Consider the following 13,308-nt stretch of genomic DNA (forward strand, 5'->3'; position numbering starts at 1 on the left):
AAAGCATTATGCACCAAATAATTTACATTCACCTACTTCATTTCACAACATCAAAAATTTTCAAGTTCAACTATATATTGCTCTCTAAAAGAGTTACTTGACTACTATTGTTATAATCAAACACTACTAAATATATATGGTCTTTTCAACTATCTCTAAAACCTAAAATACAAGCTCACAAGAGGTCCTCTAGATGTCAATTGGACATTCGTTTAAGATTGGAAAGCTTAACAGACTTGTGATTCAATCTCTAAAATCATTTAAAACTTTGCTAAGAATTTGGGCATGAGACAAGAGTCGCAGTCAGATATATATAACAATGGGATTCTATGTAGACTTACTTTTTCTCAACTATTATGTAGGATCATTCAATGAACCTAGAGAGAACTAACTCAATGTGCCTATCTTATTTGTGTTTGACTATAACCATATCGATACCTAATAAAATATTTAAATAATAGAGCATATATACACAATATAAACACAAGCATAAGCATGAACTTAAATGCAAGCGCAAGCACAAACACAAACACTACAATGAACATAAATGCAAGCACAAACATGAATGCATGAACACAAGTACAAACATGGATATAAACACAAGCACAAGCACAAACACAAACACAAAGACAAGCACAAACATGAATATAAACGCAAGCACAAGCATGAACGTATGAACACAAGTACAAACATGGACATACACGCAAGCACAATTGTTCTTACTCTACGACCTATGATCCTTAGGTGGGTCATTCCTAAATTTTCTCTTTTCTCTTCTTCGAATATTTAAGAAATCTTGACAAATCTATCAAGTCACAGTAATAATCACAATTATCAATAATGTAATGTAGATCATGAAAGAATAACTATTGAAATGAACACAAGAACCTTGGTCAGATTTTTCTCACAACTTTAAAAACTCGTAGAAACTTTTTTCTCCTTACTTTGTTTACAAAACTCTTTATGAGATAACTTTTTTTTCAGTTCCCACAACTACCATCACTATGAGCATCTGGATCATTTAACCACTACAAACTCCAATGGATCTCCAATGGCTTCTATTAGGTTCCTACCATTACACCCCATCTCTAATATCTTGTTCAAATATTAAAATCCAATTAGGTCAATTAGTTCGTAGCTGAATACTCCAACAAGTAAAGTTTTGCTAAGCGGTCAAATACCTCAATATTATTCAAATTCTAATCCTTTTCTATTCTAATTATAGCTTCAAGTTCAATCCACTTAATTCACTACTTAAATAATAAATATGATTATATTAAGAGCATTCCCATAAATAATATTTATTATTTATTATTTGTCCACTCATATGTCAATAATTTTTAAATATATCTTTAGTTATTTATCATAATATTTTAAATCTAAAATTTTTTATGGCACTTCTAAGCAAACATATTTGTATTTACTTGAACAATCAGTTACTAGTAATCAAATAACAAATGATAATGTTTCCATTTTGTATATCTTTTATATTTCTGAATATTATGTTCATGTAAATTGAAGAATATGATTTGAAAACACTTGGCAGAGCAACCTTTGTAAATGGCAAGACTTCAGAGGTTGGTGTCTTCCTACTCTAGTCAAGGCATGACAAAAATAAGTTATGAGTTTTTTTTTCTTCCTCAACGAGTAGAAACATGATCAATGGTTGTCCTAGAGACCACAAAATTAATAATTAAAATAAAAGACTTAATATATGACTTCTAAGTCAGAGCAACAACATAGTTTATAATTATTCCTTAACATTCATCTTTTATTGTCTTCTGAATTATATTCATCAGTTCTCCTTAATTTCTCATTTTCCAATATTACACACATTATAGTCTTATTTTATATATCACTCAACATAGCCTATTGAGTAGGTGAACCATATATAACATCCTCAGTAAGGATATATCGTATAAGTAACGATGAATGACCTGCATTACACCTAATATGAACACATCATGTATAAATAAAAATCTTAAAGTAAGCGACCTGCAACCCATTCAAGAAGGATGCATCATATATAGGAGTAAATGATGACCTACAATCAATTCGTAATGAAAAGCATCGTATGCATGCACATATACATGCATAAATCGGGTGAATGACCTACAATCCATCCGAAAAAGATGTATCATATGTTCATGGTGTAAACGACCGACAATCCACCCAATACGAAATATATCATGTGAATGTACATATACAAATACACATATATATAGGATAAATGACCTGCAATCCATCTGAAAAGTGTCTCACATAAGAATAGGGTGAACGACCTGCAATCTACCCTGTGAGAAAAATTTTATCTCAATTCGTTCAAAGTTTAGGCACACGCAGAAAGATTCAAAAGCTCTTTCAAATTATGGAGCAAAGAGTTCTATATTTATAGAATTATTTCCCTCATTACTCTGATATAATTAATCTCATATCTTTTATAACAATTAGAGCTGAAGTTTCCTAACACGAGAGTTACATTCCCTTCTTTATTAACTTGGTTGAGAAGCTATCTAACTTCTGACTAGCATCAAGCCGAAGCTTTCTCTCGTATTATTCAATTTTTAATAATGATGTCATTTGCATTATTTGTTCACTTTAAATTCTCATGAGGTTTGCATCCTCTTTTAGAAAAGTGTCTAAAATTCTAATGGATTATGGATTTAATTCAACTTGGTTGAGTTAATCTGGTCGAGTTATGTCAAGTGGATTAGGTTAGGTTGATTTAATGGTTGAGTTGTGCTAATTAGGTTAGTTGGATTTGGATGTAACAAGTGTTATGGATCTAATTAGATGTGGTTAGGTTAGTTTAACCTCGGTTGTTAGATTAACCTTAGATTCGATTGAGGTTTATTTTGTTGTAAAAAAATTTATTATAATATTATATTTAGAGGGTGTTGTATTGTTGTAAATTGCAGGACCTTGATTTGTGGATCCTGTTATACAGAGAGGTTCTGATTTTGACATGGGTCTTACCAGGTGGGTACTCCTGTGCTTGGTCAATACATGTCTTATTTGTAGTGCATGATTTATTATCCGTTATTAATTATCTTATTGTTACCCTTATTACAATCATTGCTTGATACTTACTATTGACCTTAATACGATCTTGTTGTTATCAATACAGTCTCCTTATTTATTATTAATTTGTGATGACTTGGTTGATTGATGTGGAGCATATCTTGGTAGATGTAGTAGTTATTTGTTGAACTGTACAACATAACATCATAACATGTTATTGTTGTTGGCTCTCATTGCCTGTGTGGGTGAGAGCATTATCGCACTGCCTATGTGGGTGCGACTAGGACTAGCTAAATGTCTCTCCTGAAATACTGACCCTCCCCCTCGCGTGTAGCTGATTTGTTGTTGGAGCGAGTGATTCCTATCGTGCACCCCAATTCACTGTAAAGTGTGGGTGTCTGGGGATGTTGAGTGCAGACAGTAATATTTTTCCCGCTCCCCACTCATGTGTAGTGGTCTGTTATTGGAGGGTGTGCAGTTGTCCTATTTGGTGTCCCAGTTCACTACACTAGGTGGGTGACTGAGGGTGGCGAGTGCAGACAGTGACCATACATAACATATGTACATGTATTTGTTGGTAGTTGTTTACTGCATTTATGATTGTTGTACTTGTTGTTATATGAATGTGGTTGTTGCACTTATTATTATATGATTGTGGTTATGCACTTGTTGTTATATGATTGTTGCATTTGTATGACATGACAGACATTATTCTCGTATTGAGACTGTATACCTTTGACATTAGTTATCCAAACTAAAAAGATAGAAATCAATGCAAAAGATAGAAGTTAAACTAAATAATGCTCATGTATGATAGTATATATATATATACACACATCACAGATATATTTGTATAGAATGCTAGTATGGAAGACGTTCGATCAACCAGAATTGTAGATCGGTCGACTAACAAATTAGATTTGGATCAGTTTATCGAGAAGGATAAGCTATGGATCGGTCAACTAGATAGTTGGATCAATTGATCAAAAAATTACTATTAAGAAAACTTTGACACAGAGGTTCAGTACACAATTTCATATCAAGCAATCACTTCGATCAAGCAAGCTCTACTTATCTACGTTTCAGTCCTCTCAAACAACCTATGTTAAGCTCTGAATCTCTACGTTGTGGGTAACAAATATTTTTCTTTTATTACATATATTACATTTCATTTTTAAAGGGGTACAATAAAGTGTTACTATACTCTTTCTATTTGTAAAAGGTTTCTCCACCTTTGAAATATTTTTGAAAGGAGAAAATATAGTGGTACATATTCGGGAAGCGATACACCTAACGGATTGTAGGTCTTGGAGAGTAGTAGTCTTAGGGTATATGAACCAAATAAATATCTTGTGAAATTTATGTGTATATTTTTTTATTCCCTCTGTGTTCTGATTTAAAATAAGAAAAGATAAGTTTTAAACTAAAGTTGCAAGCGATATTCACCCTCCTTCCCTCTATCGCACTTTTCGATCTTTCAATATGCTTGATAGTCAGTGGAAGTTCTAATTGAGAACTAGACTGTGGTAGATCTAATTGGGAATTAGGCAGTGGAAAACTTAGTTAGGAACTAGGTAATGGAAGACCTAGTTGGGAACTAGACGATGGAAGTCCCGATAGATCAACTAGGACTTGAACACTTAGTTGTGGAAGTCCTAGTGTGGTCAGTTGAGATCTAAACATATGACAAAGGAGAATTCTTGGAAGAGTGAACTCTAAGCACATAAACCTAGTAGGTTACTTAGATCAAGTATTAGGTCTTGCATAGTATTTTCATGTTTATTTTGTAGGAGGTTGCAGCTGGACGAAGGCTCGAAAGATTGGAGTGTGCCCGGAGGTCAGACTAGTTGTGAACTGGCGGACCAGTTATGAACTGGAGGACCAGTTGTGAACTGGCCCGGGTGATTGAACCCATAGTTCGATCGACCAAATTACTGGTCTAGGAGATCGGACTTGTCCAATTAATCGAAATAGGCCTAGTTGATCAAAGGGTCCAAGTATGATTCGTCTTCGTGTGTTTCGATCATCGCATAAAGTTTAACCAAGATCTAGGTAACTGGGAGGGTTCTAGGTCATCGAAAGTCATAAAAGTCAGCCTCATATACAACTAAAAAGGATCGAGCTTTCAACTGAGTTAGTGAAGGTCCAGGCGCTTGGAAGAAATTCCAAGCGACCACAAGAGTACTGGTCAAGCTCTATAAAAGAGGAGTCGAGTCATCTACTTTCATCATTAGTTGCAATCAAAGCTCTCTCATTCAAGTGCTCTAAAGTACTCAAAGTCCTACTCATGTGATTCGAAAAGTGTCAAGAGGAGTACTGCAACATTCAAGATTTTCTGATCGGATCAACACTGAGTTTGTTGTTTGCATTTTTTATTATTTAATTATTATACTTATTTTTTATCTCAATCTTATAAGAGATTTCTTTACCTCTGAAAGGTATCTGGAAAGGAGAAAAACACTAGTGGACAAACACTTCGTACATAACCTTGGATGTAGCACTTGGGTCGGGAAGGGGGGGATTAAGTAAAAACTTTTGTCTTTTTTTTACTATTTCCGCTGCATAAATTAACTAATAGATAATAAGAATGAAAAAGGAGATATACTATTCACCCTTCTACGGCGTAAAGATAGATCCTACATGAACAAATAATCACCTTTGGGCATGAAAATTGATGGGTTGTGACATTAAACCTTAGCTAGAGCTAGGCTTAGGTTGTTCGGCTTAGGTTGTTCGTGTAGTAGGATGCACTTGCACTGATGTATCACTGAAACTCTGACGCAATACTATATGTTATATGGATTTGTTATTGCTTCTAAACTTAAACCCATCCAATATCTGTCACGAACGTCTAGTGTTTCATTCAAATCCTGAAGATGCTCATCCACCGTCGTCTCTATATGAACCATTTTTTAACCTAGTACAGCTCTAATTTTCAGTTCATTTTTAAGCATTTGCAATACATAAGGCTGCTTTTAAGATATTCCGGGCTCTACTTGAAAACCAAAACATAAGAAAACAACAAAAAGAAGCATTTCTTAGACTGAAGATACCTCACCTCTCTGTGGATTACATTCAGACCTTCCTCTCATACTTTTCTGTTTATTTCTTTAAATCATTCAGTGAAGGCCTCCTAGGACGGTACCCAAACCTCTATTTCAGGAATAACAAAGAAAGGGGGAAAAATGGAAAAGAAAAAACTACCTTTCAATTAAATTAAAGGCCAAAAGTGGCCCTGAACTTGCTTTGCTTTAGCAGAAGGAATAACTTGGGATTGAGGAGAATAAAGTTTCATTACAAACTCCAAGCCTCAAAAGAACAAACACAAATAGTTCTACAAGTTCAAGAATTAGAAGTGATTAAGCAGGAAGTTGTACATCAAGTTTCTTCTTCTTCTTTTCCCATTTGCCTTAAATTTGAAGCTTCCTTTTTTCCAATCCCCCTGGCTACTCAATGCCTTCATGGCCTCAGAAGAAAAGAACAATTATAGCTGGCATTTGCCGCTTCTGACACTCTATATAAGCAAGACAACTGCCACAGATCAATGCATCAGAGACAAAGTAACTTTGTTTTCCTCCTCGTTTTTGTGCAACCAACTAAGAGCGGTTCAGTATGGCCAGCGAGGGGTTACAGCGTGTTGCTTCTCATCTTCTCTTCCTCAACTTCTGCATGTATGCAATTGTGGCTTCCATCGGCGGATGGGCGCTCAATGTAGCCATCAACCATGGCTTCATAATAGGTAGATTTGAGTGTTGCGTTAGGCTTTGTTAGACATGCAGAATTACAGATATCTATGATTCTAAACATTTTGGAACCAGGTCAAGGACTTGCACTTCCAGCTCATTTTTCACCGGTCTTTTTCCCAATTGGGAACCAAGCCACTGGCTTCTTTGTGATATTTGCGTTGATAGCTGGAGTTGTTGGTGCCGCGGCAGCCATTGCTGGAGTACACCACGCTCGGAGTTGGCATTATGAGAGTTTGCCATCTGCTGCGTCCTCTGCTTTGGTAGCTTGGGGCCTAACTCTTCTTGCAATGGGGTAAGCAATTGAGCGAACTTAAGCCTTTGACTTCTGTACTTACTAAGCAACTTGACTATATTAATCAAACTTATACTGCAGGTTGGCTTGCAAAGAGGCTAATCTGGAGGGAAGAAACATTCGCCTTGTAAGAGATAATTACTCTTGTTAGCTTTGTACAATTCTCACATAATTTTGATACAAAAATATCATGTATTCTTATCATGAATCATCATCATCATCATCATCATCATCATCATTATTATTATTATTTGGATAAGTCTAAAGTTTTCTTGGTTGTGGACTTGCAGAAAACCATGGAGGCCTTCCTGATCATTCTTTCCGCTACACAGTTGATATACATTCTTGTCATACATGGAGCATCATCTGGTGCAAGAACAAGGACTTGATTATATATATATCTCTATCTGAATGGTGATGTTAATTGAATTTGACAATCTGTGTGGTGTGATATGATTTTTGGTGTGTTATTTGTTATTTACTCCAATGGTTGAACTCTCATGTCAGCTTGAATGTATATTTCTGGAGTGGGGTTATGTGTAATTCATTCATATATACCTTCTATGTAGATGAAGTGATTGTGGCAAAGTTCTTCCATATTTAATCACTTATTTGTGTTGGATCGAGAGAGATGCTACGGAGGGGATAAGACATCAAAGTTATTTTGAAAACTTTATCGGAGTTATTGAGATGCAGCAAAAAATTATCTTTTGAATAATTTGAAAAAAGTTTTTAAGTTTTAAAAAATTTGCAACGGAATTAAAAGTGTTTAAAAATTCTTATAAGCACTCAAAATGGATTTCAAGAAATCTTGATGAAATGCCTTTGTAAGTTTGACATGAATGTGTAATGGAAAGATGTTTTTGAAAAATTTCCGTAAGATAGACACAAAAAAGTTTGTGCGAGTAACTAGGAGATATAAAAGTAATAAGAGAAAACGACACATAAATTTAATATAGTTTGGAAATATGATTTTTACTCCATGACCTATAGACTTGTCAGGTGAGTCTTCCCTTGAAAACTCTTAAATCTTCTCCTTCTTGGCAACGCCCTAAACAAGAAAAATAATTTAACAAAGCTAGTTATAGTAGGAGAATAATAAGAGTTAGAAGAATGAAAAATCAAAATCAAAAAAACTAACAGTACTAGTAAAGCAAAAGATGAAAACTATAGAATAAGAACTACTATAGTGAACTTGACCTGTGAAAAATCTTATCGTAGATGGAGTATTTGTCATTGTTTCTGGAATGTAGTAGAACTTATGAGGAATGTTTTATTTGAGTTGCCTTTTTGCTATTTATAGAGTTAGATTCATCAACATCAATCGACTTGTTAGTATAAATTAATCAACTAATCCATTGATCTTGGACTTGCTGAATCAGTCCCCAGGGCAATGGTGCCGCAGTAAGACATTCAGGTTGTCACCTAGGTACCTGCGGTTTGATCTCCAGCTACGACGTATTTGTAGGAATTTTCCTCCAAATGGGGAGCGCAATTAAAGGATGTTGGGCGTCTGGACTAGCCACTGCGTGCACTTCCCGATTTACCCTGGTAGCCGATGGAAAACTTTCGTGGGGCCGAACCGGTAACCCTCAAAGATAGCCAATAAGATTAACTAAGATTTATCATTTTTTTTGGACTTGCTCAATCAATCTTTGACACATCCTCTATTTAATTTGGATTTGGAGTAATCCATCTTATAATTGTGTTGTCAGTCAAGTCAAACTAGTTATTTGCAATAGTCAACTAGCCTGAATAACATCATGCTTGAATTTGTTGGATCTTGATCGCAAGCTGCTAACCATGCCCTTTATCTACTATGTCGTTTATTGACTATATCATTGTTCCGGCCAAAATATCAAGGACGATCAAGCCACTAGCCAACGACCTACTGATGTACATGCTCTTCGAAGATAGTCACTCAGAGAGATAAAGAGACATAAAAAGCACTCAAAAAGAGAATTAGAATGACGTCAGGGGTAGGTTTCGACAAGCCACTCCAATGTTTAAGTTAGGATTTTGTGTGAGGAAGGAATTTAAAGGCTTGAGGAAATTGATATTGATGTGTACATACCTGTACCTATCGGTATGAGTTCTCTTTTATAGAGTTGTTAATATCCGTTTAAGACATATTCTAAAATATTCATTCAAATTTAGAAAGATTCTGAAATATTTTATTTATTTTCTGAGTGAAACAGTCTTAGAAGTTTCTAATCTTAAGGGTGAACCATTTTTATTACTTTATCCCGCATGACACATGGAGGTAACAGATTTCCGCCACATCACAAGTATCTCCAATTAGTCTAGTCGAAGGAGGTGCAGTCTGACTGACTAAACTGTGTTAAGTTGTCATCGAGATACCTTGATGAGGTTTCATCGCTCCGCCACATATGGATGAAGTGGCTATAATAGGATCTCGAGCTTGGAGCTTGGTATAAGGCAAAGTCACGAGCTTGGAGCTATGTGTTCCACGCTTGTAGTAAGGCAAAATCGTGAGCTCGGGGCTCGATATTCCGGGCTTGTTGTAAGGCAAAGTCACGAGCTGGGGGTTTAGTGTTTTGGGCTTGGAGCTATGTGTTCCAGGCCTGTAGTAAGGTAAAGTCACAAGCTCAGAGCTTGGTATTCCGGGCCTAACATAAGGCAAAGTCACGAGCTCAGGGCTTGGTGTTCCTAGCCTGTCATAAGGCAAAGTCGTGAGTTCAGGGCTCGGTGTTCCGGGCCTGTCATAAGGCAAAGTCGAGAGCTCAGGGCTCGATACTCCAGGCATGTCGTAAGGCAAAATTATGAGCTTGTGGTTCGGTGTTCCGGGCTTGTCATAAGGCAAAGTCACGAGCTTGGGGCTCGGTGTTCCGGGCTTATCGTAAGACACAGTCATGAGCTCGAGGCTCGGTGTTCAGGGCTTGTCATAAGGTAAAGTTGCGAGTTCAGGGCTCCGTGTTTCGGGCTTGTCATAAGGCCAAGTTGCGAGCTCAGGGCTCGATGTTCCGGGTATGCCATAAGGCAAAGTCATGAGCTTGAGGCGCGGTGCTTTGTGTCTGTGGTAAGGTTATATCGCAAGCTTGGGACTTGGTGCTTCGAGCCTGTTGTAAGATAAAATCGTGAGCTTAGGGCTCGCTGTCCCGAGCTTGTCGTAAAATCAAGTCGCAAGCTCGGGGCTCGATGGTCCAGGCCTATCATAAGGAAAAGTCGTGAGCTCGAAGCTCGATGCTTCGTGCTTGTTGTAAGGCTATATTGCAAGCTCGAGGCTCAGTACTTCGTGCTTGAGAGTTTTAAAGTACTTCAAGAAGAAAAATATTAAATTTATGAAGCAATACTATATGGATTAATGACTCGCTAAATTTATAAAATAAATAGAGTTAAAGAAGATATCCTAATGATTCAGAGAGTATAATAGAACGCCCAACTCAATAACAAGGATGAACGATGAATCAACCTTATGGAAAAAGAATATATATGAAAAACAAGACCTTGCTAGGAGTTATAAAATTTTGACATTATTCAGAGAGGTTAAAGTATTATAGCATCATGAAAACCAACACTGTACAGTTATAACTATTCCGATATTTAGCCTTTGCCCCTAGAAAAGACGACATAAGAAAGTCTGAATCTCAACTGATAAAGAAAAAATCTTCCCTGTTATTGAAGAAATGTTATCTAAATCATCTTTGAGAGAGAGAAATTTTATGCTAACAAGAAATAGCAACTGAAGAATAATTAAAAATTTTTTGAGTAATCCCCAAACTACAATAACTTCAATGAAACCTTCTATGTCATTTTGATATGAATATATACCGAGCTTTCTCTAGTATTGGTCCAAGTTGGATAATGATTTAAACTCCTTGCTTTATCATGGAATGAGAAGGTTGATATAGGAATTCCTATTATATCTTGGATCATCATGGAAAACACTTAGTAATATTGTATTTCTAACATTGATGAAATGGTTTAAATTTGTCTGAGCCCTTCATTGACAAGATCGGCCCATCATCAACTTCAAGCTTTAGATTCGTTAGTAATGGGAGAGACCACTGGTTTTTATATTTTGTCCGTGACTATGTCCGAGTCTAGGGAAATTAAATCCTGAGAAAGGTAATTATTGATGGCTGTCATTGGTCCGAGACTAAGAGAGTTTTTTAAAACACCTAAGAGTTTCTGGAGACATTTCAAGTGATTAAATATTAAATATTATAATACTGTAAGGATTAGTAATCAGATGAATGAATTATAAGATAAAGAGTATTAAAGAAAATATCCTAATGATATGGAGAAAGGCTTATGCTTAATGTTAAGGTTCTATTTCAATAATGGTAGGAATGACTCCTTGTCTGATGATATTTACTAGAGAGTAATATCTTGAGCCAACACCATCGCCAACGATTCAAGAAATATATTAACTGCCATAATATGTCTACAAATACTTGTTTGGATTGTGTAGTTAGAACATTGCAAAACTATACCAGTTGTAGTGATAGTCAAATCATTTTTTCTTTCAAAAAATTTCACTTCATTTAGATCTTGTAGGAAGCATTCTCCAACTTATTTGTCGTATGTATGGCATCATTTTGGAGCTATAGAGACCAATTGAAAAGTTCCTGAGCTCCCTCTAGGAGCTTCTTATTCCCGTTGCAGGAATGCACTGCCCAGTACTGCTCGACGCTGAGCTTGTGCGTGATCCACACAACCTGGAAGTATATATATTGGGAAGGTGGGAGGTCGACCTTGATGACGTCAACCTCCAGTCAAATCAGGAATTGGCGGACCTTAACTCCCTTGAGGTCCTTGATGTTGTAGTACTTAACGATGCCAGAGACCTTGGTCTTATAGTAGATGAGATACTTGAAGTCGACGTAGCAAGGGTCGTCGAGATAAATAGAGAAGCTTCTATTGGAACTCAGGGAGAAGGACTTGACCATGTCGGGGAGGAGGCTCAGGGGGAGGTCGTACCAAGGGACAAGATCATAGATGGTGGTGCTGTTAGAAGCCGAGGAGTGGACTTCGGGGACAATGAGGGAGAGAAGGATAAGATAGGAGAGGAGGAGGAGGAAGAAGAAGAAGTTAGAAGAAGACAAGGAAGAAGAGACGATTGTCATGGTGTACTAGAGAACGAGTTGAGTTGAAATTTGGGGAAGAAGGTTCAAGGGTCGCTGCGTAGTTGCGTTTGTTTCAGGCATTTCTTCCTATCAAAGATAGCGGCCGAGGGGGACCAGAGAGGGGAGATGAGGAATCAAAGATCGATCGGAGGGCGATAGAGATTTGGACGGCGACTGGAGAGGGGAGATGGAGGAGAAAAGAGAAGAGGAGATCGAAGATATAATGTTTCATCTGCGAGAGATAAAAGAAACTTAGGATTTTGATCTGAGGAGGATATGGATCGATGGTATCAAAGAAGATTTTTTTTTGTTGCCAAATCCCACGGCAGCACCAAGGAAAATAAAAGAAAATCAAGAAGGATTTTTTTATAGTGTCATAGTTATTACATCACCGTAGCTTTTCTCTCCGACGGAGTCATGATTGCCATTAAGTCTTCTGGTATTAACCATCATAGCATCTGGGCTCAAATTTTCTATAGACGGTATTAATTTATTCTGGCCAAAATACTATAGACGATCAAGCCACTGACCAACAAGCTAATATATATGCTGTAGGATACGGAAATTTTTGTCAGTGGAGAGATTGGAACTTGTCTTGTGAAGACGAAATAAATCAAACTGATTTCATTTAAATTAGAGGTCGTTTGGTTAGTGAACTAAATGATTTAATTTTAAACCAAACTGAACCAACTTGGTTTGGTTCATGATGGAAGAGAGTTTAGCAAAATAGATGTGATGAGTAGCTTCATCTTGAAAATATTAATTAAACAAAATTAGTTTGGATCAAATCGGAAGTCGTTTGGTTATTGAACCAAGTGAACCATGTTTGAACTTGGTTCGCTACAGTTATGCCCGGTCTAGATTTGGTTCATTTCCTTAGGTTATAAGCCGGTTCAACAGCGCCGCATGACCAGATTAGCCCAAACCCTAATCCTGATTTAAAAATCACTATAGCTCCTCTTTAAAAAGGGAATCGCAACTCGCCTGCCCGTACTGTGCCTTCTCCCGCAATTGCCCCTTCACTGCCCACCACGTGGAGAATCTCAGTGCTGCCACCTGTGCCACTGGCTCTGCCGCTGCCTTCCTCGTCCTATCGCGATCATCTACCCCTGTCGTCGTCCCCTGTCGACTAGTGCAGCCCTACTCGTTCTCAAAATTG

The 13,308-nt window shown here is 36.9% G+C and overlaps 1 protein-coding gene and 1 pseudogene across 1 annotated transcript; one reads left to right on the top strand and one right to left on the bottom strand.

Annotated features, from left to right (window-relative positions):
- The first annotated feature begins 6,633 nt into the window (after positions 1-6,633).
- LOC141830204 (membrane protein PM19L-like) lies at positions 6,634-7,448 on the top strand. The gene is made up of 4 exons (XM_074717687.1): positions 6,634-6,760; positions 6,840-7,059; positions 7,141-7,186; positions 7,350-7,448. The coding sequence occupies exons 1-4, from the start codon at positions 6,634-6,636 to the stop codon at positions 7,446-7,448; spliced, it is 492 nt and encodes a 163-aa protein (XP_074573788.1).
- Positions 7,449-11,627: 4,179 nt separating this feature from the next.
- On the bottom strand, positions 11,628-12,149 carry LOC141828926 (uncharacterized; annotated as a pseudogene).
- Positions 12,150-13,308: the final 1,159 nt, after the last annotated feature.

This window comes from Curcuma longa, chromosome 5 (genome assembly GCF_044706935.1).
Source record: "Curcuma longa cultivar G26 ecotype Majalengka, Jawa Barat chromosome 5, ITB_CL_G26_1.1, whole genome shotgun sequence".
NCBI classification, from domain to species: domain Eukaryota; kingdom Viridiplantae; phylum Streptophyta; class Magnoliopsida; order Zingiberales; family Zingiberaceae; genus Curcuma; species Curcuma longa.